This window comes from Crocuta crocuta, unplaced genomic scaffold (genome assembly GCF_008692635.1).
Source record: "Crocuta crocuta isolate KB4526 unplaced genomic scaffold, BGI_CrCroc_1.0 scaffold121, whole genome shotgun sequence".
Taxonomy (NCBI): domain Eukaryota; kingdom Metazoa; phylum Chordata; class Mammalia; order Carnivora; family Hyaenidae; genus Crocuta; species Crocuta crocuta.
In genome coordinates this window covers 3,369,467-3,396,473 of record NW_027528608.1, presented here as the reverse complement: position 1 = coordinate 3,396,473, position 27,007 = coordinate 3,369,467, and the positions used below count along the sequence as shown (strand labels likewise).

Here is a 27,007-nt window from a genome sequence, read left to right as displayed (position 1 = left end):
CTTTTATCATCACTTACAACTGTTGAGTCTACCCAGGAGGGATGATAGGAGAAAACCAGAGCATCGGCCCACCTCTAAAGAAAGATAGCAAACTTGTTTAGAGAGAACTAAAGGTTTGGGGTGACTGGTGGGATCTACACAAGGAAAGCCTTCCTTCTTCTGGCTTTTGGGGCAGGAGGGTGCAGCCTAAAGAGCAGCTGATTATTCACAGAATTCGTCTGTGCAGGCAGAGTCCTGCTCAGCTGTCAGCGATATGCCTGCCCAGGGAGATGCCAGGGCAGAAAAGCCATCTCCTTACATAATACATACCAAATACCCAGCTCTTCATCCTAAAATAAGAACAGACTCCTAGATGTGAACAAACAGCAAGCATCATTGGACATATTGGAGGTGAAAATGCAATGAAAGAGGGAGACCTACATAAGCAGACAAACTCACTTCAAAGGAGACTGAGATGGGGTGCCTGGGTGGCTCAGGCAGATGAGCATCCCATTCTTGATCTCAGCTCAGGTCTGCATCTCAGGGTCACGAGTTCAAGTTTCACATTGGGGTCCATGCTGAGTGTGAAGCCTACTTAAAAAAAATAATAAAAGGAAACAGATAATATAAAGAATTCAGGAGATGTAAAGAATACAGTGCCATCCAAGAAGTACAGTCTTTGAGAGCAAGATTAGAAATGATTGCCAGAATGTAAAAAAAAAATTAGATTCTGCTAGAGCATAGGGAGACAGACAGCTGGGAATGGAGAGAAAGGTAATGGATGGAGGACCCACCCGGGAAGTCCAACCGTAGACCATCAGGAACCTCAGAAGGGAAGATTAAAGAAAATGAAAAGACCAACATTAATAGTTGAAAGGCATTTTGTTGTCCCTGAAGACTAACTGCTAGGACCCCAGTGTAGCCGGTACAGTGAATGAAAAAGACCCACACGCAGATATACCCGGATGAAATATCGGTGGATCAAGAAGGACAAGACAGTCCCAGCACTCACAAATGAATAGGGAGCTGGGACTCCAAAGGGCTTCATCCTCAGGATAAGGTGAACCAGAAACAAACCAGCCCTCAGTCCTGTCTGGAGGAAGGTTCCTTACTCCTAAAAATCTTTCAAGGATAGTGTCCAGGACACAAAGACAGACCGACAGACAGTGACTGTGAACCAGTAGAAGTAGCACATATTAATACAGAGTCCAGATACAGAATTATCAGACAAACACTATAAAGCAACTGAGCTGTTAGGCTTAAAGATATAAAGGGCTCCAGAATATCTTCTGGGAACTAAAAAGCATAACAATACTGGATTTGAAAAAGAAACAGAATTATTAGAACCAGAAAATACAATAACCTAAATTAAGAATTCACTGGATGGGCTTAACTATAGATTAGACATATCAGGATGGCGAAGTAGTGAACTGAAAAATAGGTAGATCAGAAGCAGGTATCCATGGGATCGCATGGAACACTCCAAGGTTGTGGTATCAGTAGATCACAGACGGGAAGTGACGTAGGGATGTATTTAATCAGGAGTAGAGATATGACAGCTGGGCATCTTCCCCAGCTGAAGACAATCAACAATACATGGGCCGTCCTTGCCCATGGAGCGCAAGCATGGTTGGGTAAATCAAGGGCCGTCTTAGTGAAACAGCAGAGGACAGGTTCCCTTCAGGGGAGTTCAGTCACAGCAGAGTGTTTAAATTGAGGAACAAACAGAACCCCTGAGGAGCTAGAATTTTATCACTGGAAAGAATGTCTTTCAAGAATGAAGCCAAAATAAGGATATTTTCAAATCCAAACGGAGTGTTGCCACCAGCAAGCCTACATTAAAGGCAATTCTAAAAGAGGGTATACATCAGCAGGAGGAGAATAATTCGGTGTTGGATGTATCAGAAACAAGGTAGAACTAAGAGTCAAAAAGACACAGTGAATATGTTAATAAATGTAAGTGAACTTCGATTCCATAAAACAATATCTTTTTGGATTGAAAAATACTTAGAATTCTAGGGTGTCTGGGTGTCTCAGTTGATTAAAGTGTCTGACTTTGGCTCAGGTCATGAACTCCCAGTTCGTGGGTTTGAGCCCTGCATCAGGCTCTGTGCTGACAGCTCAGCCCCTACCCTATTTGTGCACTCTGTCTCGCTCTCTCGCTCTCTCTCAAAAATAGATATAAACTTAAAAAAATTAAAAATAAATTTTAAATACATAAAATTCAAATGCAAAACAATAATAGCATATAATCATGAAGGGGTCAATGGAGTTTGTCTTCTAAAGTCTTCATATCATTCTGGAGAGGAGAAAGGTATAGATTCGTTCTATAGTGTGAAAATATGCACAATGAAATTTGTGCAAAGAGAATGTGTATCACTCCTAAACCAGTATGGGGAAAGAATGATTTTTTTAAAAAATCAGTCCAGGGGCGTCTGGGTGGCTCAGTCAGTTAAGCATCCGATTTCAGCTCAAGTCATGATCTCACGGTTCGTGGGTTTGAGCCCCACGTCGTGCTCTGTGCTAACAGCTAGCTCAGAGCCTGGAGCCTGTTTTAGATTCTGTATGTCTCTCTCTCTGACCCTCCCCTGCTCACGCTGTCTCTCTCTCTCTCTCAGAAATAAATAAAGCATTAAAAAAATTTTTAGAAAAACATCAGTCCAAATGAGGTCAAGGAAAAATAGGACAAATGATAAAATAGAAAACACGAAATAAAAAGTTAGATTTAAAGGCAAATATGTCAGGAGTAGATATACACTAAATAGACTAAATGTTAAATTAACATTTGTCAAGCAGAGTCCTGGGATGTTGGATGGTGAGCTATAGTGAGACCACAAGGAAAAGTTTAACAGAAAAGTTTGTGATTCACAGGTACCTAGAGGGGCCACACGGGAAGTCAAGGCAGGGGTGCCTGGGGCACATTAGGGTCTGTGAGTGATGTGCTGTGGGATTCTTGGATGAAAGACCAGATTGGTCAAGTCAAACTAAAAAGAACAGGATTTTGGTAAGCTTCAGGGGGTCTTACCTACGGGGCAGTGAGGGGAAGGCCCAAGGAGGTGGAGAGAATGCTTATCACGTGGAGAAACACTACCAGGAATTTACATTTACCCATGACTGCAGGCTGTGACCGAAGTCCTGTGCATGGGGGAGGCTAGTGTCACCTCAAGGCCTCATGCAGGCTGTACACAATGGGTTCCAAGGCAGAAATACTATGGAGCTAATTCTGAGTGGCAACCCTGTGTTGCCATTAAGCTATACACCTCGGTCAGAAAGATGCAGGAAGGTCAAAAGTGAAAGGGCAGGAAAACCCATACTACTCAAATACAAACCAAAAGAGAAATTATTAAAAATAATAAGAGATTTTAGCAAAATCAGTAGAAGCAACATCAGTTTACAACAATGAATTATATTTCCTTGGAGGAACAAATATGTAGAAAGTACAGTACTTCTATTGGAAAAATGACAAAACTATACTGATAAGTTCGCTGGGTAAAAAAATTACAAGTTGACAGGTTTTTGGTTTGGAGAATTTTTCCCTATTCAGTGTGAAGATGTTCTCCACAGCCTTCTTGCATTGTGCCTGATATGGTTTCCCTCATATATTGCATTTTTCCATCTCTAGAAGGTCCGTTTGAGTCATTTATATTTTCCATTTCTCTCCTCATCTCTCATCTACTTCTCTACTATCTTGAATATACAGAGTATATTTATAATAGCTGTTTAAGAATCTCCGTTGGTCAATGCCATCATCTCCCTCACTTCTGGAACTGTACTATTGATTTTTTTCCCCTCTGATCATGGACCATATTTTATTGCTTATTATTCCCATGCTTGATTAGATGTTGGATATTGTAGATTTTGTGTGGTTGGATGCTAGATGTACAGCATTGCTTTTAAATAGTGTTAGATTTTGTTATGGTGCAGACTTTCCTTACTCGATGGTAGTTGGATTCTTTCAAAGTTTGCTTTTCTTAGGGTAGGCCCAAAGCAGCTTTTAGTCTAGGGCTACCTTAGTTCCATTACAAAGGCAGTGATACCCTTCTGAGGGTTATCTCCGGTGTCCCTTCTATTATAACGTCTTCCACTCGGGCTGCCGGGCATGTATACCACTCCTGGTTCTTGGGAATATCAACAATGGTTCTGCCTCCTCGTTTCTAATGGCTCTTTCTCAGCCCCAGGTAACTCTCTATCACACATGTGCAGATCAGCAGACCTCAGCCAGAGATTCATAGTGACTGCCCACCCCCCTAAAGATCTCCGGAGCCCTTTCTTTGTCTGCTCCACAATTGTTAGCTACTTTGGCCTCTTTGATCTCTGACTCCTCAACTCAGCAGGTCCACTGGGTTCTGTATGGAGTTGTCCTGTCCTGTGCCGCAGCCTGCCAGTAAGCAGTTGTAGTGCTCATTTGTTATTCCTTCCTCAGGGATCACAGCCCTGCATTACGTATCGTCTAAAGAGAGAACACTTGTTTCTTACGTTTTGCCTGGTGTCCTAGCTAAAGGGTGAATCTATCTATAACTCTGTCTTGGCTGGAAGCAAAAGTCTGTGTATTTTCAACATTCTTCTGTAACCATTTATCATTAACCCAGTTCAACGTGTCCAAGAAAATAAGAGTTTTTAGTAAAAGAAATGAGTTCTGGATTTCTTAATGTTTATGAGTTGCAGTTGACAAGCTAAGCTTAAAATTAGACATTGTCCTGTGTTCCTGCAGCACATAACAAGCACGCAGCTACTACCACATGCCACTCTCTCTGCACACTTGACGACACCCAAACTGCTGGTCAACAAATGAGACTCACTCACATCACACTGCACAGATGTCACAGCAGCGTTAGATTACTAGAAAAGTTCCAAAGCCATTCTCTTAATTTCTGTACTAATCTTGTGGACAAGTAACAAGTAGCTGGAGACCGAGGATCGCACTTTGAGTGGCATTCCTGTAGAGAATCCTGCAAGTCTATGTACAGAACACAGCCCGGATGACTGTCGGCAAGAAAATGGGTACATAGAATTTGGTATAAGGTTACAATTAAATATTCTACAGCCACACACAAAGATGGGTGAGTCTTAGAGACACATGACACTGAAATACAAACAGCCCCTTTGCATGCCTGTTATGCATCTTGATTCTCTTTATGTGTGGTTCCAGCACCGGCACACTAGACTGAGTTGTAGAACGCATGGATAGGTGGTGACACTACAAAGATACTTAAGGCAGCTCTATGATTGGGGCAGGACACATGGGAATATCAGCAGTACTGGAAGCGCTCTGTTTTATTTTACTTTTGAATTATAGTTGACATGCAATGTTAATATTAGGTTCAGGTGTACGACACTGATTGTTCAACTCTATACATTAATTAGGCAGTGCTCATTGTCATAACACCATTACCAGCTGTCACCATATGGTAATACGGTATTCTCAACTGTATTCCCTATGCTCTACTTTTCATGTCCATGATTTTTATTTTGTTTTATTTATTTTATACGTGGAAACCTTAACCTCTTAACACTTTAAATAGTGTAAAATAGTTAAACCTATTTTGCCCATCCCCCTACCCTCTCCTCTCTGGCAACCACCATCTTGTTCTGTTTGTTTTGTCCCTTAGATTATACATATAAGTGAAATCATATGGTATTTGTCTTTCTCTGACTTATTTCATTTAACATAATATGCTCTAGGTCTATCCATGTCATAAAATGGCAAGATTTCATTCGTTTTTATGGCTGAGTAATATTCCATTGTATATCTGTACCACGTCTTCTTTATCCATTCACCTACTGATGGAGATTTGGGCTGCTTCCATATCTTGGCTATTGTATATGCTGCAATAAACATAGCAGTATGTATATATCTTTCTTTTTAAAGTTTATTTATTTATTTTGAGAGAGAACATGCATGGGAGAGAGAGGGAGAGAGAGAATCTCAAGCAGGCTCTACACTGTCAGCCCCAGGGCCCATCACAGGGCTTGAACTCACGAATCGTGAGATCATGACCTGAGTTGAAATGCTTAACTGACTGAGCCACCCAGGCACCCTAGGGGTATGTATATCTTTTTGAATTAGTGTTTTGTTTTCTTTGAGTAAATACCCAGAGGTGAAATTACTGGATCATACGGTATTTCTATTTTTAATTTTTTTGAGGAACCTCCACACTCTTTTCCACAGTGGCTGTATCAGTTTACCCCCCCACCAACAGCACACAAGTGTTCCCTTTCCTCCACCAACATTTGTTAATTTCTTGTTTTTTCAATATGAGCTATTCTGACTGGTGTGAAGTGATATCTCATCATGGTTTTGATTTGCATTTCCCTGATGATTAGTCATGTTAAGCATCTTTTCTGGTGCTTGTTGGCCATCTGTATATAGGCATTTGGAAAAGAATGTCTATCAGGGCCTCTACTTGTTTATTAATCAGATGGTTTTTTCAGTGTTGAGACAGAGAAGTTGTTTCTATATTTTGGGTATTAATCCCTTATCAGCTATATCATTTGCAGAGATCTTCTCCCATTCCGTTTCCTTTGCTGTGCAGAAGCTTTTCATTTTTGTGTAGTCCCAATAGTTTATTTTTGCTTTCGTTTCCCTCTTCTGAGACAGATCCATAAATGTGTTGCTAAGGCTAATATCGAAGAGATTACTGTCTATGCTCTCTTCTAGGAAGGAGGTCTATGGTCTCAGGACTCACGTTTAGGTCTTTAATTCATTTTGAGTTTATTTTTGTGGATGATGTAAGTAAGTGGTCAAGTTTCATTCTCTTGCATGCTGCTGTCCAGTTTTTCCAGCACTGTTTATTGAAGAGACTGTCTTTTCCCCATTGTGTATTCTTGCCGCCTTTGTCATAGGTTAATTGACCATATGAGCATATATGGTTTGTAGTATATCTTGAAATCTGGGTTTGTGATACCTTTGTCCTTTCTCAAGATTGCTTTGCTCTTCAGGGTCTTTTGTGTTTCCATACAGATTTTACGATTATTTGTTCTAGTTCAGCAAAAAATAATATTGGTATTTTGATAGGGATTGCATTAAGTCTGGGGATTGCTTTGGGGAGTATGGACATTTTAGGAGTATGCTTCCAATCCATGAGTATGGAATATCTTCCCATATTTTTGTGTTGTCTTCAGTTTCTTTCATCAATTTCTTATAGTTTTCAGAGTATAGAGGTTTGCTCCTTGACTAAATTTATTCTTAGGTATTTTATTCTTATCGTGCAATTATAAATGGGATTTTTTAAAATGTTCAGTTTCTTCACCTAAATAATAAGTGTGTATATATATATATATATATATATATATAGTAAGAATATATATACTCTGTCTCTCAAAAATAAATAATAAACATTTTAAAAAAACATTAAAACAATTTTTTTAAATCAACTCTTGCAGGGCACCTGGCTGTGTCAGTCAGTGGGGCATGTGATTCTTGATCTCAGGGTTGTGAGTTCAAGCCCCGTGTTATATGTAGAAATTACTTAAAAATAAAAATCATCAATAAAAATAAATAAATAATGTAACTATTTCTCCCATCAACTATTAACTGTTAACTTCAAAAATGTTTTTAATGTTTTTTTTTTGAGAGAGACGAAGACAGAGTGTGAGCCAGGGAGGGGCAGAGAGAGAGGGAGACACAGAATCCAAAGCAGGCTCCAGGCTCCGAGCTGTCAGCACAGAGCCGGACTCAAGGCTCACACTCATGGACCACGAGATCATAACCTGAGCTGAAGATGGATACTTAACTGACTGAGCCACCCAGGTGCCCCTGTTAACTGTTTTTTTTTCTTTTTTACAAATTGTTTCTAGCTTTTTGTTTGGTTGTTTTGTTTTAAATTTCAACTTGCCAGGCAGCAAGCCTGGGAGTAAGGTGCACAGGATACCCAGAGAGACCTCCCCCATCTCAGACTTGGGCAGCCTCTGTGTGTGGCTCTACCTGTTTGGGCCTGGTTTTGCATGAAAACTGACCCAAAGAATGAATCACGAAATAACTCTTTTCTCAAGGATCATTTTGCCAGAATTTTATATTGAAATTGCCTTCTTTAGGGGTGCCTGGGTGGCTTAGTCGGTTAAGCGTCCGACTTTCACTTAGGTCATGATCTCGCGGTTCGTGGGTTCGAGCCCCGCGTCAGGCTCTGTGCTGACTGCCAGCTCAGAGCCTGGAGCCTGTTTCAGTCTGTGACTCCCTCTCTCTCTGACTCTCCCCTGCTCACGCTGTCTCTCTCTCTCCTAGAAATAAATAAAACATTAAAAAAAAGAAAAGAAATTGCCTTCTTCAGTCTTTTATTTCTTTTATCATAAAACCGTAGAATTTAGTATGACATAAAATTCATTATAGCATTAAGATTTGGGAAGGCAGTTATTTTACTATGTAAAAAATTAAGCTATCTTAAATTCTCTCTGGAAGGAATATAGGGTACAAATAAGTATATCTGTACAGGGGCACCTGAGAGGCTCAGTTTGTTAAGCATCCGACTCTGGATTTTGGCTCAGGTCATGATCACACATTTCGGAAGTTCGAGTCCCACATGGAGCTGTCAGTGCAGAGCCTGTTTAGGATTTTCTCTCTCTGCTCTCTGCCCCCCCATTCTCAAAATAAAGAAATGAATGTTAAAAGAAAAGTATATCTATACAGAGGCATACACAACAGTTACAGGCAGAAAAAGGGGTAAGATCATTACCATCAAAGAAGTGTGTGCCCAGCCACGCCCAGCATCTAGAAGCTTCATCCCAGGCCCTCTGGGAGGGGCAGGCAGTATTTCCAGGGGTGGGGGTGGGGACTCCCAAGGAGCCCCACGGGCTCAGGGGCTGGACCGCCCATCACTTGCCTGGCAGAGGCTGCCTCATCTTAACTTCGGAGTGTGGATAACAAGTCTGTGATATTTTTGTCCGCCAGCCAGATACAGAAGGAGGAGGAGAAAGGAGGGGCTGAGCTAGAAGAGCTGATGGAAAAGCTGGCAGTCCTGCAAATGCAGAAAAAGAGCCTGCTGTTAGAGAAGAACCGCCTGACAGCTGAAAACAAAGCACTGGGAGCTGAACTTGAAAGGGCACAGAAAATAAATAGGTATTTATCTATCTTTTCTCCAGCTGGAGTTTTGGTTTTGGTATTAAAAAGAGATAATTAAATATTCCGTTTTTTTTCTTTGTCTCATACTGGCTAAAAAATGGAAAAGGATCATCGGGATTACTGGATATCAAAATAAAAGCACAGTAAAGGTGTTGCTATTGACCAGCATTAGCCATCATTTCTCAAGTCTTTGGTTCATAGTTGATAGTCACAATGATGACCCTTTCAAGACTGAAAGTCCTTGAAGTTCTCTCCTACACATTTTGGGGTAACTGGATTCCTTTTTCAAAAGCATCTTTTAGAACATGAGCCAAAAAATTAATAGAATAATACATAAGTACCCTATTAATTGTGTTAAGCATTTTGTGATTCTTGTTGACTTGGCTCTGAGTCAGTAATTATGCTTCATTTAAAATTAAACTCGGTTACCTATTCTCACCCTGATACTCAAGAGAAGATTTGGGTTGCCTAAGAATACATTTAAATGCTAACATACTTGCTGTTTTTACAATTCAGATATTCTCTATGCCCTAGCCACTCAGGCTAATGAGTTTTTTATTCTACCATCTGGGGAACTCTCTAGGAAGTCTCAAAAGAAAATCGATGTCCTCAAAAAGCAGGTGGAAAAAGCCATGGAGAATGAAATGGCCGCTCACAAGTACCTGGCAAATCTCGTTGGCCTGGCCGAGAATATGACCCAGGAACGCGACAGTCTTATGTATTTGGTAAGCTCCTTCGGTGAACTTCAAGTACACTGCAAGTTAGTATGCAAACATGGTTTTAAGAGTATTTTCTTTATAAAATTACCCATAAAAGCCTTCATCTTTTTACAATTTAACTGCACATTTTCAGATTCTCCCAAATTCTTGCTTTCAACCATGGGGGAAACACATTTTTGGAAGACGAATAACCCAAACTTTTAAATAATGGCAAATGATACTTTAGAAGGCAAACTAATGGAATTAGTTGATCTAGCCAAATAGATCATCAGGCGTTTGTCACGCGTGCAGACTCATGTGTTCCCTGCTTGAAGATGAACTATGAGCACCATGGACAGCGTTAAGTAGAGTCCAGACCTCGTTGCCTCTAGCCACCCTAGTCCGTAGGAAAGGGCTGAGTGGATTCCTGGTGCTCCTAGATGGTAGGCGCTGCCCAGCCAGCAGGCGTGATGCCGAGGACATGATTCTTGGCATTTCCATGTTGGTTTTAAAAGGTGTCAGCAGCAGGCTATGGAGTGAAAGAAGACACACTCCGTGCCAAGCTCTATGCAGTGAAAAAAACCCGAGAGAATTTACCACAAAATAGGAGTTACACAGCAATATCTCCAAGGGGTGAAATTATAGGCAATTAAAAAGAAAAATCCACGTGTATTTGAGTTTTATGATTTTTCAACCTTGAACACATGTTGCTTACAGTTATTTAAACATATATCTTTAAGCAGCGTTGCAAATCTCTCGTAACGTAGGATTAGAAATAATAATTTAGTGGATGTAGTGAGAGGGGAAATTAGCGGATTTTCTGAGACATTTGGAAATTGGCAAACTTGGAATCACTCAGCCCTTCTCCCAAATGAGTGGGGTGAGTGGGGTGTGGAGAGTCTGTCAGCATGTGCCACAGGCTTAGTGCCCCTTTGTTAGGAAGGTATTAAGTTCTGCATTCGGGGGGCGCCTGGGTGGCTCAGTCAGTTAAGCTTCCAACTTCAGCTCAGGTCATGATTTCCCGGTTTGTGAGTTCAAGCCCCACATGGGGCTCTGTGCTGACATCTGGGAGCCTAGAGCCTGCTTCGGATTCTGTGTTCCCTCTCTCTCTCAGTCCCTCCCCTGCTCACACTCTGTCCCTCTCTCTCTCTTACTCTCTCAAAAATAAATAAACATAAAATTTTTTAAAGAAAAAAATCCTCCATAGGATAATGAACATTAGGCTTTTAGCCATTGTTTATATAAGACGAAATAGAAATAGAAACAGCACACAGCTCTTGGGGAGAATGTGATCCTTATTTGTAATAAAAGAGATGCTAATTAAGCCAGCCTTGAGATCCCACTCTGTCCTTATATTAAGGTTACCAAAAAAAAGTTTCTTTCTTAATTATAATAGTTGCTGCTGAGAGTGGTAAGACTTATTACATGTTAGTGGTGGTTTCTAAGTCCTTCTCGGGTCTTCTGGAAGCAATGTGACTCGGACATAGCATGGTAGGCGCCTAAGCCTGTACACCCCCATCCCATCCGCCTCCCATGAGGTCACCACCCCAACCCAAGTGCTGGGCTCGGGCATTTGCTGTAGCTGTGCTGAGCGCCCGTTTCCCCTCTGCCTTGCCTGCTGTGCTTCCCCACTGGAAGAGCCAGAGTGCAAAGCAGAAGCTTGCTGAAAAATGGGGACTCAGCTGCCACATGTCAGGACCACCGTAAAGGCGAAGTCATCTTGTTTGCAGGGCAGGGCACGCAGGCTTCCCCAGGAGGTAGGTCCTGTACCTCCCATGTGGGCCAGCGATCATCCCAGTTGATGGGATTTAGATCCTCCCCGGCCCTCAGATGGTCCCTCTTCGGTGTTCCCTTCATATTTGTGGGCCCAGGATGGGCATAGAAATGGAAGCCCCTGCTTTGAGGGGCTCGATCTTCCACTGGCGCCCAGGTGGGGTGCCCAGCCTGCTGCTGTGGGTTCTTGCCTCTCCTCAGCTGTTGGCCCAAGTTCTGCCCACAGCCTTCAAACGGGGGTGGGGCTTGGGGCTCAGACAGGCGCTGGGCTGGACAGGTGGCAGAGCGGAGATGACTTATAAATTGCAAGATTCTTTACAGAACGATTATTAATTTAACTTTTCTGTTCAACTAAGAGCCTGCTATTTTTCTCTTCACTTTGCTCCTTAGGCTAAATGTTTAGAAAGTGAGAAGGACGGAGCTCTCGACAGAATCACAGAAGGCAACATTCGCTTGGGAAGGTTAGAGGAAAAAGTCAGGGTAAGTGGTCATTTAGCCTCAGAAGTTCTGTGTCAAATGGAAACACAGCTTATGAAGGTCAGATTTCCGTGTTTAACAAAATGATTCATTTTGCATGTATCCTCTACAGAATAAAGCATTATTGGGTTTCAGGGGCAGAAGGAACATCAGTCCACTCATTAAATAAACCGGTTTATCTGTGCAGTAAGATCCCATACAGCTGTTGTGTTTTGTTTTGTTTTGCTTTGTTTTGTTTTGTTTTGTTATCTGGAAAAATCTGCAGGCTCTATCCTGAGGTTAATGTGCAGGCGTTATTCTCCAGCCCAGCGCTTACTGGTTCAGTTAGAGAGCAGCGTTGACCTGTTCCTTTCTTGCTTAATCCTAATTGCACCCTCTGGTTTCTCTGCCCCAGGGAGCTAGTCATCGTACCAGCTCTCCCTGCCGGGCCACCTCCGTCACCTGACCTCTGCTCTCGCTGCCGCCGCCGTTCCTCTTGCTGGCCTCCGCACCTGCTTGCACAGCCTTACCAGCCAAACCCTTTTCTCTTGCGTGGGAGCAGGGGTGCGGTCAGGGGCAGGGAGAGAACAGGCAGGCCTACCTGCGTGCAAGGCAGGGAGCCTGGGGGCTTTGGAGGAGAATGTAGCCTATCCGTGGGGAATCCGATCCAGGACTTCTGTGGGGTGATGATTTAAGGGCCTGCTGCGAGGAGAAATAGACTGATGACATTTACTCTCTGGGAAAATTCACAAACTAAGACAAATGAAACATTAGCTAGCCCTGTGTAAATACGCGTAATACTGGGTGAACAGCATGAGTGTGTGTGTGTGTGTGTGTGTGTGTATACAATTTATACTGAGTAATATATAATTACTCAGAACCAAATATATGTATTAATGCAAAGAGTAGACTTTTTTCCCCTGTGTTTCATGAATAATGCTTAAATAACACAAATATTAAGTTTTTGGAAGCTGCATGGCCTGCCCATCTTGATTTTCAAGTGGTGCAGACAGAGATGCTGCCTGAGGGCCTCTCCAGTTTCCAGGAGGGTCTTCCACATGCAATATGGAATATGCGCTACCCTGATCTGGGTCCTATGCTGTCCGCAGGTGAGATCACCTCCATCTAACTACATTCAGAGAAGACCAGCCTACCCACCAGCCCATCACTGCTCTCGTTTATCGTAGGCCGTAGCCTTTGTGGTGAGGGAAGTTCCCACCGCAGGTGCAGGGAGATCATCGCCTCTGGGAGCAGGCACCCCAACATGTATTTTCTATGTTATATGTGTTATATACTGCATTCTTACAATAAAGTACACTAGGGAAAAAATTGTTATTAGAAAAATTGTAAGTAAGAGAAAATACACTTATAGCATTGTACTGTATTTATCTGAAAAAGTCTGCATACAAATGGACCCATGCAATTCAAACTCACGTTGCTCAAGAGTCAACTGTACTTCTGAACAGTTGGGACACTTGGGGACTTCCAGGATGCTGGTTATATTCTATTAACGTAGATGGTAGTTCCATGGTGTTTGCTTTGTTATTAAATTGCTCATATATGCTTCCTAAGCTTCCCCCCAAATATATACCTGTCACCACATCAATGAGGCACACCTTGACCATTTATGATTGCTGGCCATCCATTCTTCCCCACCCTCATTCTCACTACCTTACTTTAATGTGTCTTCCATAGACAGCATCCCCTTCCAACAGGTACATAACTTATTGATTATGGTTATTAGCAATTGTCTGTCCCCCTGGCCACACTGGAAACTCCACAAGGGCAGAGATTTTTTTTCTGGTGTTGTTCACTGGGATATCCCAGGCCCCTAAAATAGCACCTGACACGCAGTATTCAATACATTCAATAACCTTCTGGGGAATTAATTAAATAATATATTTTATAATTTTTAAAATTCAACAGCCAAACGCAGGATACAAAACAGTATTTCAACTCCCAGAAAGGCTAGAAGGAACATACCATATTATGAACAATGGGAAGCTAAATGAAGTATTTTGAGTAACAATGAGCAACCATGGATTTTTATGGGTTTTTCTGGCTTTCCTGTTAGCCTTTGTTTCCAAAAGAGAAGGTCTGATCAGCAGGGAGTTGACCTTGTGTTTGGAATGTATCTCAGTACCGTTCATCTAAATAAGATAGCAAAAAGCGTCCACTCAGCCACCCCGAGAAGACACCTGAGAGCTGGATCCAGGTTGGACAGGGCAGATCTCTGGGTAAGTGGACAGACGAGACCTGGAAAAGGTTGAGAAAATTCGGGGATGACATCTCAGGAAACCCCAGCAAAATAGGACTCCCAGAAGTGAGGATGGCACCCTGGAGGTCAGGGAAGCCAGAGCCACCGCCGGAATCCCTTCTGAGCCAGGCTAGACTCAGAGGAGCCAAGAGGGGCCACAAGAGAGATGGTATGGAGAACCTGGAAGCTGACCCGACTGGTCCTGCTCCCGGGAACCTCATCTCAGCCCGGAGGAATTCAGGGGCCTCCAGAGGCAAAATAAGAAAAAGGAAGAAAAATTGAAGTATAATTGGCCTGCACATGGTGAAAATACATCAGAAATAATGTTGCCACACTTGGGTCATGATCTCACTGTTCGTGAGTTCAAGCCCCACGTCGGGCTCTGTGCTGACAGCTCAGAGCCTGGAGCCTGCCTCAGATTCTGTGTCTCCTTCTCTCTCTGCCCCTCCCTGCCCCCAGTCTCCAAAATAAATAAACATTAACATATTTTTTAAAAAAGAAAAGAAATAATGTTGCCACAAAAATCAAAATTATCAATTATACTTGACAGGGAATTGATAGGCAGGTAGGTAGATAAGTAAGGAGGTAGATAGGTAGCTAGAAAGCTAAAACTTAATAAAGCCATCAGAGCTAGGAGGAAATCCTACAAAGCAGAAACAGATCGCCAGACAAAGGAGTATGTGAACTGGAACTGACATAACTTGGGGAAGACAGAAGGAAAGGTGCATCTGTTTCAGAAATGTAGACTGAATTACAGGGAGCATGAGGAAAAACCTATCCTAAAAGCACAACGGGGACATAAAGGATAGAAATGAGAAAGGTAAAGACAGAAAGGCAGAAATAAAGATGTGAAAAGAATCTGGTAGGAAAAAAAAAAAAAAAGGAATCCAGCAAGGGATAAGAGATCCAATATGCCTATAGTTAACAGTCCCCAAGAAGAAATCAAAACAGCTCAGAACCATAATTCATAAAAGCTCTTCTGAAATAAACAAAGGCTTGAACCTATACATTGAAAGGACTTTAAGATAAAGAAAGAAGTCCTTGGACACCCAGGCAGAAGACCAAGACATAAGAAAAAGAAAACCATGCTGGCATCACACTTCTCAACAGCAACACTGAATGCCAGACAGCAGTGCAATGCCTTCTAGAAATATTCGAGGAAACAGAGTCTGAGCCAAGGTTCTTTCCGTCCAACCAAGCTACTCTTCAGACAGTTTTGAACGTGTAAGAACTCTGGGCACATTTTTTCCATAAATCTTTCCTAAAGATCAATCAGCTTGAGTTCAGCCAATCAAGCAATAACTGGACAGGGGCACCTGGGTGGTTCATTCGGTTAAGTGTCTGACTCTTGATTTCGGCTTTGGTCACGATCTCATGATTCATGGTTTGAGCGCCCTGCATCAGGCCCACGCTGACATCTAGGAGCCTGCTTGGGATTCTCTCTCTTCCTCACTCTCTTCCCCACCCGTGCTCAAACTTTCTCTCTCTAGCCCATGCCCTGCTTGTGCTCTCTCTCTCAAAAATAAATAAAACATTATAAGAAAAGAAAAGAAACAGTTGGGCAAATTTCAGAAAAGTACTGGCAGTGAACAAAAGATACACTTAACTGTGAACTAAGACTTCAGCAAAGCAGGGATAAGGCTGATAGAATGAAATGTAAATGTTTTTTGACAATGTGGAAATAATACAACCAAGGAAAAACTGATAGGTTTAGGAGGTAGGAAAGTAGAAAGTAGGACAAACTAGCTGGTTGTTCATATTTCATAACTAAGAGTTCAAAGGACATCATTTCAAGATGAAAAATCAAGTAGGAAGAGCTTAAGCATATTCATATTCAACTAGGGGAAGAAAAGGTTGTGAGCTAACTTGATAAATGAGAGGAGTAAGGACATATAATATAAAGGCATGAGAATAAAAGTCACCATAAGAATCAAAAGACATTCATTCCGGGGCACCTGGGTGGCTTAGTCGGTTAAGCGTCCGACTTTCGCTTAGGTTCTCGTGGTTCATGGGTGCATCGGGCTCTGTGCTGACTGCCAGCTCAGAGCCTGGAGCCTGTTTTAGTCTGTGACTCCCTCTCTCTCTGACCCTCCCTTCCTCACGCTGTCTCTCTCTCTCTCTCTCTCTCTCCTAGAAATAAATAAAACATTTTTTTTAAAAAAGAGATTCATTCCTAAATAATAGTATTACAACAGTAAAAAGAACAGAAAACAGGACTACATTAAAGTCTTTAAAAATGTATGTAGCTAAAACAGCAAAATAACAAGTTTGGGAACAAACACAAGTAATGTAAGTGAGTTTATTTCACCCATTAAAAGAAAACAGTTGTTAGATTGGATTATGAAGCAAACAGTATCCCACGATAGAGCCAAGAGATAGTCTGAAACAAAGTGTATCAGAAGGGTTACGAATAAAAGGATGAGTAAAGATAATCCAGATTTATGCAAACAAAAAGGAAAAAAAAGGTACAATCTTTCTATGTGCCAAGATAGGGTTCAGTGCCAAAAGCACCAAGTGAGACAAAAAAAAAAAAAAAGAAAAAGAGGGGCCTTGGGAGTGTTAAAGACTGCAGTTAATAATATATGGTAGCTACGAATATCTATGTGCTAAATAATACAGCAGCAAATCTATAAAGTATAAACCACAGGGCATACAAAGGGAAATGGAAACTTAGTAATAGTAGGAGCTTTAATTTTCTCTTGGCCCAAGACAGATCAAGACATCAAACAAAAGTAACTAAGGATATAAAAGACTTAACAATGTAATCTATAAGGTTTATTTATGTACAGATATACACAGAGTAATTGATGGATTGCAGATTGTCTACCCCCCCAAAAAAAAAAATCAACCCCTAGAGTAGAAATAAGCATGTTTGTTGAACAAAAAGGTGAAAGCCAGAAATTGATAGTCAGAAAGCAAAAAATAATCTTTCACCTGGAAATTTGAAAACAGTGAAGTAGGCCAATTCTTGGGTCAGAGGGAATGTACAAACTGTCCATCTTTAAACAGCATCGAATCTGTGCGAACTACAGTTCACTACCTATGTGACAGCAGTTTTAGAAATGCTCAGAGGGAAGTCGTAACCTTAAATACTATTCAGTAAGAATGTAGAAGGAAAGCAAGTGATCAGGCTTTTATCTCTGCCATCTGTTTACCAATAGAGTGCACAGGCCTCCCCAGGTTGGTCTGTTTCGATGTGTAGCCTATAAAAGCTAGGCACGATGCAAACTAGAAATTTGCTATTCTTACACTTGACATTCTTTCTCCCCCTATATGACTTTTATCATCCTTGCCCTCCCAGATCAGGCTTACCCAAGGTTTACTCATCATTTCAGTGGGCTCTGATGGTCCAAATGGGCAGGGTGTATGTCCGGGAAGCCACCCCATGGGCCACAGGCAGCGTCCCTTCACTCACAGAGTGCCTCCTCCCCCAGGCGTACAAGAAGCAGGCAGCACTGAAAGTGGGCAACATCAGTCACCAGCTGACGGAGCAGCAGGAAGACTTTGCTAGCAAGACCTCTCAGTACCGGCAAGAGATGAGGCACCTCCATCAGATGCTGTGCGACAAGCAGGAGATGCTGGACCAGGCACTGCAGCAGAAGAGGTGGGGCCACCCCTACCCCCTCTACTGTGGTTACTTTGGAATGTTTGCTAGACTTTCCTACTAAAACCCTCTGGACCCGTTTCATGTATTGGTTCCGTTTTACTTCCATCTGAATGTAATATTGGTCTTGATTTTTATTTGCTCGTTTTCTTTTGAAACATTTTCCCCCAGCAGTGGGGGCCTTACTACTTTAGGAGTCATAGGGCTCTGTAAGTAATTTTCTCCCTGTGCTGTTCTGTGTGTGTTTCTCTTAGAGAAATCGAAGGCGAGCTTGAGGTTGTTTGGCAGTCTGCCTCCAAGGAAAACCGGAGAATCCGAGAGCTTTTGCAGGCCACGCTGGAGAGGCCTGGCGCGTGGGACAGCATCAGGGAGGCGTGCCGGACGGCTGCGGCTCCGGCCACCGTGACGTGAGGCCACCGCCTGCCCGCCCACAGCCCGCGCGTGACCTTCCCAGGACCGGAGACACGGGGGAGGGCAGGCCCCCGCCTCCCACCACAGCGTTTCTCCTCCTCCAGGCGAGGCAGAAACAAACAGTCTCAGGCATTTCCTCCATTTTTTACATTTTGCTTTATTTAAACAATACAGTGCTGAACTTGATTTTTGCCAATACATGTCCTCTGGGTGTGACAGCTGACCTGATGAGCTGGCCTGGCTCTGGGCCCCTAGGCCTGCAGCCGGGGGAGCACTCGGGCTGCGTGCTCCGCAGAAGGTTAGGTGGATGAGCCCCGTGGTGACCCTGTGCGCTGGGTTAGCAGTTTCTTAAAGGAGTACTCGCACTTCCGCCCCAGGAACTTCTACGTGTGTTCTAGCCCCTCCTCCTCCCCTTCCTTATCCTCCTGGAAGGTGGTTTTCTGGGGCCTCCTGGCACCAAGGTGGGGTCCCTGCCCCACCGCCACCACCGAGAAGGATGCCAGGGGCCAGGGTTCACTCCTCTGTGCCACCTCCTCAAACAGGTCATGCCAGCCCCTCAGGACCGTCCCCGGCACTTCCTGGTGGCAACGCTAGCCACCTTGGGCTGCTTGTCCCCCGGCACAGCAGGAAAATGCAGGACAGCAGGCTGCACAGGATCCTGAAAAGTGGTAAGGACAGAATCCCAGAACCCTCACTGCTCCGGCCTGCCTGGGCTCAGGCCTGTACACCGGCCAGCAGCGTGGCTCAGACATGCACACTGGCATCACCTCGGCTCGGGCATGCACACCAGTCAGTACCTCGGCTCGGGCGTGCACACTGGTGTCACCTCGGCTTGGGCCTGCACACTAGTCAGTACCTCGGCTCAGGGCTGCACACTAGTCAGTACCTCAGCTTGGGCGTGCATACTAGTTGGTACCTCGGCTCAGGCGTGCACACCAGCCAGCGCCGGCCTTCATCAGGTAGAGAAGTTGATTGCTACTTATGAAGCTGAGATAGGAGATCACTGTTGCTTTACGTTTTGTTAAATTTGTGCAACAGCTAAACAATTCCAGTTTATTTTCATTTTACCAGGGGTAGGCAGACTCACCAGGATTTAAAACTACATATTATCTCCCCAGGTGGTAGTGACCTAGCAAATAACATAAATGTTATTTCAAGGAAATCCATCAGCTCTCCAGCGGTCGGTACATAGGCTGAGCGGTGGCAAGAGTCTCTCGCCTTCCTGACCCGGGCTTGGGGGGTGGCTTGTCGTGGGAACACTGGATTGTCACACCCATAGAGAACCGCTGTTGTCATTCCTGTCTTTTGCCCGCCTTCTCTGAGAGCATTTTGTTCCCCGGGGAAGTGAACATTTGTACATCTCTGCTTTAAGTTTTTATGTGTTACAGACATACTGTGCAAGTTTGGTGGCCCCTGGACCTCGTCGCGGCCGGGCAGGGCTGGGCTCCTGCAGCTCTTGGGCCTCCTGTCTGGGGGCTGTCCAGGGTGCAAAGAAGGACAGGGCATGCAAAGTGGCGACAGAGAAGCCCAGGGACTAAACTCAGGCGCTGTGTAGAGGAACGGGAAGGGCGGAAGGGCAGGGCTCCAGAAGCTGGAGAAGGCCCGAGCGGGGTGTGCGGGCAGAGGCGAGGACCCAGTGACCGTGGGAGTTCGGGGTGGGCAGGGAGGCCAGCCTGCTGGGAGGGGCTCCTGCCGTGCTTCATCCTGCCATTTCCGGTCGCAGCAGGAGCCGGTGACATTCTTGGTCCCGGGGAGTCTGCATATGGCTCTAGAATGATCTTCACTGGGCCAACAGTTATAGAACATGCCCGGGAGCTCAGTGAGCCTGCTGCCTTCGGTATTAGCAAAGAGCAGTCCAGGGGATCCAGGGTCGGCTGGAGAGGGGCCGGGGCACAGCGGGGACATGGGTGTGAGTTTGGAGCGAGAACAGCTTACGAGCTACCTCAGTTTTCTGGTCGATCTGCACAGAGGGCACGGGGGTCAGGGGTCAGAAGTGGCTGCAAGAAGAGTGGAAGAGCCCGTCCCTTCCCGGCAGCTTCTCCGTGGAGATCAGTGTGTCCCCCAGCTCTGTGGAGGGCAGAAAATCCTGAATTGTATTTCTTCCAGTGCAGTTTATTTATTCAGCAAATACCCACAGAGTGCTTATCTCTGTGCCCTGTGTCAAGAACAATAGCAGTGATGAAGACAAACAATTCCACCATGCTAGGTGCTTGGACGAGAACAGGACAGAAACAATGGCTGCTGTGGGCGCTACTGGCTGAACACTGTGCGGGACATTCAGCCACCTCCTGGCACAGAGGCGCGCTCATGATCTTACCTTCCAAAACAAATAATATTTTCAAGGAACAGCCCAGAAGGTTCTCTTCTCCTCCCATCTCCCAACACTGTGCCCCCTATCTTGCAGGAAAGCTCACCTGGTTAGTCTCTCTGTGCACTGATTAGCTCCTTTGTCTATGAATTCCCAAGTGACGGTTTGTGCTGGCCTGTGAGACCCTAAACCACTGCACAAGGAGGTGCCCTTGGACTCGGTGTGGGGTACACGGAGCAGCTGACCAACCTCTGCCGGCAGGAAAGCCAGCCAGGGTAACGGGCTACATGAGAAAGGTAATTTCTTGGGGGAGCACGGAAGAGTGGGGGGCGGGAAGTTCATGAAGGGCTTTGGGCAGGACATAGCATTTCAGCGGGCGTTAGATGCTGAGTTGGATTTCTCCAGAAGAAAATGCTGTAAAGAAAGACAAAGACTCAGTAGGTATAGGAGTAGAATTGTGTTCCCTTTAAAAAAGATGCATTGGGGACGCCTGGGTGGCTAAGTCGGTTAAGCATCCGACTTCAACTCAGGGCTTGTGGGTTCGAGCCCCGCGTCTTGCTCTGTGCTGACAGCTCAGAGCCTGGAACTGCTTCGGATTCTGTGTCTCCCTCTCTCTCTGCCCCTCCCCTGCTCGTGCACTGTCTCTTTCTCTCTTTCTCTCTCTCTCAAAAATAAACATTAAAAAAATATTAAATAAATATGTTGAAGCCCTAGCCCCCAGACCCTTACAATGGGACTGTATTTGGAAATAGGGTTGTTGCAGATGCAATTAGGTGAGCTCACACTGGAGCAGGGATGGTCCTGATGCCAGATGACCCGTGTCCTTAAAAGAAGACCATGTGAGGACTGAGACGCCCAGGGAGGACCCCACAGGACACCCATCAGGATTGGAGAGATGTAGCTGCAGGCCAAGAAACACCAGCAACTTCTGGGAACCCCCGAAGATAGGAAGAGGCCGTGAAGGACATCCCACCTCGGGTTACAGAGGGACCACGGCCCTGCCCACGCCTTGACTTTGGACTTCCAGCCCCCAGAATGGAGGTAGTAAATCTGCCTGTTTTAGAGCCAAAAGAGAAGGAAACAGGACAGGACCCCAGAGCCCTGAGTTTCCGGAGCAAGCAGGGTCTCTGAGCAGTCACAGGAAAACTTCTGTGTGTGCCAGAGCACATGGCTGTTCCAGCTATAAATCTCCTGAATTAATCTAAACATAAATCAAGTATTTTCGATGAAAATCTAGCCCCCGGATTGAGGTGTGCTGTGAACATGAAACACACTAGACTCCAAAGACTTACTATGGAAAGAATAGAAACTATCTCACCAATAATTTCTATTCTGGTTACAGGCTGAGGTAACATTGGGTGAAACAAAATCTATTGTGAAAGTTGATGGTTTCACCTCTTTTTGTTTTCATTTCTACTTTTTAAGAAATGTGGCCACTTAGAAAACCATAAACTGCGCATGTGGCTCCCAGTGTATTTCCCTTGGGCACTTTCTTAGGGAGCTAAATGTCAGAGGCAAAACTAAACTTCTAGAAAGCAATCCATGACTGCGGGTCAGGCAAGGATTTCTTGAACAAAACCTGGAAGGCACTAACCACAGAGGACGGCGTTACAATTTGACGACAGTACAATTAATGAAGGGCCACGTAGCGGGGAGCGTGTCCCACAGCTGACAGACGCCTTTGGTCCAGACAGCGTGAAGGAGGCCGGGAAGCAGAGGGCAGCCCAAGAGACAACAGCGGCAGAGGCAGGGACAGGCGATTTGGAGGAGGAACCTAAGTGAGTACCTGTGGAAGCCACAGTGACACACGTCCGACCCATCAGAAATGGCCAAGTGTCTGGCAAGGCCGACCTAACACGTTTGAGAGGCAGTACGAAGGGGGCCAGAGGCTCCTGTCCACTCGGCCCCCGGATGGAAACCCCTGCGCTGTCCCCGAGGCGGGGGGGCCGGCAAGCACGTGGAGGACCAAGACCCACACATCCACGGGTGGTGCCAGGAGCGCGAGCCTGAGCAGAACACCACGCGGAGCCAGTGCTGCGGTGTCCCCAGCCGTGCGGGGCGGAGCCGAGCGTCCCCGGGGACGCGGGCTGCGGTGGAATTCCAGAGAATAGCGCCACTCAGACCTGACCCGGGAGGCTGGGAACGGCCGCTCTTCGGGCCCAGGGGGCCGGGCATGGGCATTTACTGTTTCGAAAACATACGGAGACACCAGGTGACCTTTTTTGTGTGGACACTTAGAGGCTGAGTCGAAGTTTGCTTAATCACAGAATTCCAGCAACGTTCTGAGAAAGTTAGTGGGACATAAGACGGCGGTGGAAGGCACACTTGGGAGCGGTGTGGCTGTGCCTGGGCCGGAGGAGCCGGCGGCACCCAGGACCCCGAGGCCTCGGGGGAGGCGGGAGCCCTGGAGGCTGGGGACTGTCTTTGGGGAAACAGAGGAGCAAAGAGGACGCTGGGACGGCTGTGGTCCCAGGAGGGAGGCCGGAGGGGTCCAGACTCCGGAAGCAGAAGCGGAACACTTGGGGAGGAGGGAGGCTTCGAGAGGCTGGGGGACCACAAAAGCACGTCCACTGGGGACACAGGGCCGCCCGCCCCGCTCAGCCTGCTGTGTGCTTCTCTCCCGTAACAGTGCCCAGAGCCGAGTGGCCACTCAGGTGGGGCAAGGAGGGCGGCGGGCAGGGGCGCGAGTGACAGGGCCCACGGAGGGAAGCAGACGGCCGGTGAGATGCCTGCCCCGAGGATCCCCCTGCTCACATGCAGCGGCCGCCTCTTCTAGCAGTTCTGGAGTTGCCTCTGTCATTCTTAACAGAAAGCTTGTCCGTTTAGTCCCCTCATCACGGCCTGGACTGCACCGGAGCCCCCCACAGCCCCAGGAAGGGGGCTCCGCCTTAGTCTGGCCTCGGGGGTTTGCATGGAGCCTTGCGACGCTGGGAAGAAAGAGGCCAGGCTGGGTGCCCGCCCCGTGCCGTGGGCAGACTGTGACCCAGCCCTCTTTCCACCCGGCCCTCTCTGTCCTAGGGCTGGAGCGCCCACAGAGCAGGGCCCTGCCGGGGTTCTGCAGGGGCCCTGCCCGCTCCTGGAGGGGGACATTCCTCACCACGCGCCGGACCATTGCCTGGGCCGGCTCCCAGGGGCCCAAGTCTCCTCTCGTGGAAGGTGAGGACAGGGTGCACTTAGGCCAAGCGCTAGGGAGGGGAAGACGAGCTGTGGTGAGGCGTGAATGAATTTACGGGCAGGGCAAAGAACCACAGAAAATGCTTCTGTGAAGAAGGGCCTTCCTACTGGAGCAAGAATGTTCTAGATGAAGGCACTCGTGCCAAGGTGCCAATGGGAGGGGAGGAAGAGTCAGAGGAAATAGGAGGGAAGGGAGGTCAGGGCCTGGTGTGTAGACCTCGTGGCTCTCTGGCTTGTCCCTCGCCTCAGTCAACCACTTGTGACTGCTCGGCGCTGGCCCTGTGGTGCCCGGGATGCATGCAGGGTTTGCAAAGTGCAACCAGCAGAAATGGGCAGAACAGGGCAGGAGCTGAAGCAGGAAGAGAAATGCGTGGATTCCAGAGCTGTGAGACTCGACCCTAGGATGGCCAGAGCCAGGGCCCACCAGCCAAGCCTTTAAGCCTCCCCCCAGAGCAAGGGAGTGAGTGAGTTGTGGGGGTGGGAGGAGCGGGAGCAGAGGAGAGCCTTGGGTAGCTCTCCGGGCCTCACAGACCCCCAGCCCTGTTCCCAGGAGCCAAGCTTGCATGCTGTCTGGTTTGGACCCACTTCCTCTCAGAACTGAGGTGGCTGGGGGACTGTCACCCCTCAATTCCTCAAGCAGCTGGGCTCAGTGGGTGGGGTTATCTCCTTCAGGAAGACACTCGCGCCTGCCTAGGGATTCCTAGATCTGTAGTCCAGGTCACTCTGGGCAACCTCTGTCTCTACACAGGCTTCCCACCAGCAGTAAAGGCCGTCAGGGGATCCGCATCGAAACGAGAAACTTCTCCCGGACCCCACATTCTCCCCATCTCCATGGAGAGCCTGACCCCTGGCCCTCTGCTCTGCTCGAGCCTGGCTGTTGGGAACATGTGGATACAAATTTTTGTGTGGACATGGTTTCTTTCTTTTTGGGTAAACACTGAGGGCTGATTTGCTGCGTGGCGAGAGTGCGTGAGGTTGAACTGTTCAAGAGCTCTCCAGCACCTAAGGGCAACTACGGCATGGCTCCACTTCCCTTGTCTACTTGGTCAAAGTTCAAGACACAGAAAGTGGAATGGCTGCTACAAGATCTGGGGTGGAGGAGCGAATGGGGAGTTAGTGTTTAAAGGGGACATAGTTTAGGAACGTCTGGGTGCCTCAGTCGGTTAAGCATCCACCTCTTGATTTTGGCCCAGGCCATGATCTCAATTTGTGAGTCTGAGCCCCACATCGAGCTCTGTGCTGACAGCATGGAGTCTGCTTGGGATTCTCTCTCTCTCTCTCTCTCTCTCTCTCTCTCTCTCTCTCTGCCCTTCCCCTACTCGCACTCTTTCTCTCTCAAAATGAATAAAATTTTAAAAACTTTAAAGGGTACAGTTTCAGTTTTGGAAGATGACAAAGTTCAGGAGACGGATGGGGGGCATGGTCGCACAACACTTAATGCTGCTGAACTGAGCACCTAAGAATGGTGACAAGGAGAAATTTATCGCTCTATATATTGTGCCTCAATTACAAAAGAAATCTCCAGATTTGCTTCTTTAAGAGTTGCTAAGAGAGTAGACCTTAAAAGTTCTCATCACAAGAGGGGCATCTGGGTGGCTCAGTCAGTTAAGCATCTGACTTTGGCTCAGGTTATAATCTCACAGTTTGTGGGTTAGAGCCTGGGGTGGGGCTCTGTGCTGACAGCTCATAGCTTGGAGCCTGCTTTGGATTCTGTGTCTCCCTCTCTCTGTCTCTCCTCCACTCATTCTTGCTCTCTCAAAAATAAATAAACATTAAAAAATAATTTTAAAAAGTTCTCATCACAAGAAAATAAAATTATGTGCGGTGACGGATGTTAATGAAGTAGCCTGACTGTGGTCATCATTTCACGATATATACAATATCGAACAATTATGTTGTACCCCTGAAACTAATGTTACAGGTCAAGTATAATCTTTTAAAAAATGGACAAAGTCTGGGGCGCCTGGGTGGCTCAGTTGGTTAAGCACCCGACTTCAGCCCAGGTAATGATCTCACGGCTCATGAGTTTGAGCCCGGCATCAGGCTCACTGCTGTCAGTGTGTCAACGCAGAGCCTGGAGCCTGCTTCCAATTCTCTGCTCCCTCTCTCTCTGCCCCTCCCCCACTTGTTCTCCATCTCTGTCTCTCAAAAATTAAATAAACATTTAAAAATTTTTTAAAAAAATGGATAGAGTTCTAAGGTATAATGACACTATCCCAATGGCTCTTGGATACAGATTGTTTTCCAGATAAGAATTTGTTAATTGTGCTTTCCTTGCTAATTGTTTTATGGTTAGACTGAAGTCCTTGACATTTCAAGACATTGCACATTCCACTGACTCTACAAGTTCCAATGCTTGGAATCCAGGTAGTAGGTAAATGCCTGCCATAAGGTCTTGGTGGTCCCCAGAGGCTCCACACTTTTAGCAGCAGCAGCAGGAAGGGACAGAAAACCGCCTGAACCCAGGAACAGAAGAAAGTTTAAACACCCGCAGGCACGCCTGGAAACAGTTGAAGTGGGAAAGGCAGATCCAGCATCTGTGTGAGGGTTTGACCCTCTGAGGAGGAAGGCGACTCAGAGGGCAAGACACCAGGAGGCTGTGGAGAAACGGAGTCCCCCCGCCAGGCTAAGCATGTCCGTAAAAGCCATTACAGGACAAGGGAACCAAATATGTACCAAATCTGAGATCATAACATAAAATGCAGATGATGACTATATCATCATCTTTGCCATGGGAGAAAGCACAGTTTGAAGGTCAAGAACTTTAGCAGAAACTTAAGGAATCGCAGAGTTTTATGAAGAAAGTCTGAAGCTTCCCAGGAAACACGCCGTCAGAGGGAGGTGCTGCAGTGAGGCAAAGCCCCAGCCGCGCGGTAGCAGGGCTAGACACACAAGGAGCCAAAGGTTACGACCAAGCACCGGAGTAGGGGTGGGGGGTGGGTTAAAACAAATCTAGGTGATTTTCCCTGAGGGGGAAAAAACACTTATGCTCATTGGTCGAACACTGACTCTGCCAAGGAAAAGCGAAAAAGAAACAATGCTTTACGCAAGGAAATGCTCACCGTGGACCCCAAATTACCCAAGTAGATTTCGACCCTTGAAGGAGCCGCAGGCCCTGATGTTCCAAACTCAGCACTTGGCTGAGGCCCCAGAAGACCAGGGGACCCGCTGAAGTTGAATGCTAACCTTCTGCAGTCCCTACGGTTCCGAGAGGGGGACGTGCCTGGGGAGACCTGCGGTCACCTGTCCGCCACCCTGCCCTGCCCTCCCCAGGTGATTTCTGTTAGAACAT

The 27,007-nt window shown here is 46.1% G+C and overlaps 1 protein-coding gene across 2 annotated transcripts in view; it reads left to right on the top strand.

Moving 5' to 3' along the window:
* CEP89 (centrosomal protein 89) overlaps nucleotides 1-18,429 on the top strand; it is a 65,252-nt gene extending 46,823 nt beyond the window's left edge. The window contains exons 15-19 of one of the 2 annotated variants that reach the window (XM_077754644.1): nucleotides 8,864-9,031; nucleotides 9,618-9,759; nucleotides 11,896-11,985; nucleotides 17,653-17,822; nucleotides 18,077-18,429. In XM_077754644.1, the coding sequence (XP_077610770.1) occupies nucleotides 8,864-9,031; nucleotides 9,618-9,759; nucleotides 11,896-11,985; nucleotides 17,653-17,822; nucleotides 18,077-18,233 (727 nt within the window). In that variant the 3' untranslated portion in view covers nucleotides 18,234-18,429. Of the gene's footprint in view, nucleotides 1-8,863; nucleotides 9,032-9,140; nucleotides 9,303-9,617; nucleotides 9,760-11,895; nucleotides 11,986-17,652; nucleotides 17,823-18,076 lie in introns of those variants that run through there. The other variant, XM_077754646.1, reaches the window with a different exon arrangement.
* The last annotated feature ends 8,578 nt before the right edge of the window (nucleotides 18,430-27,007 follow it).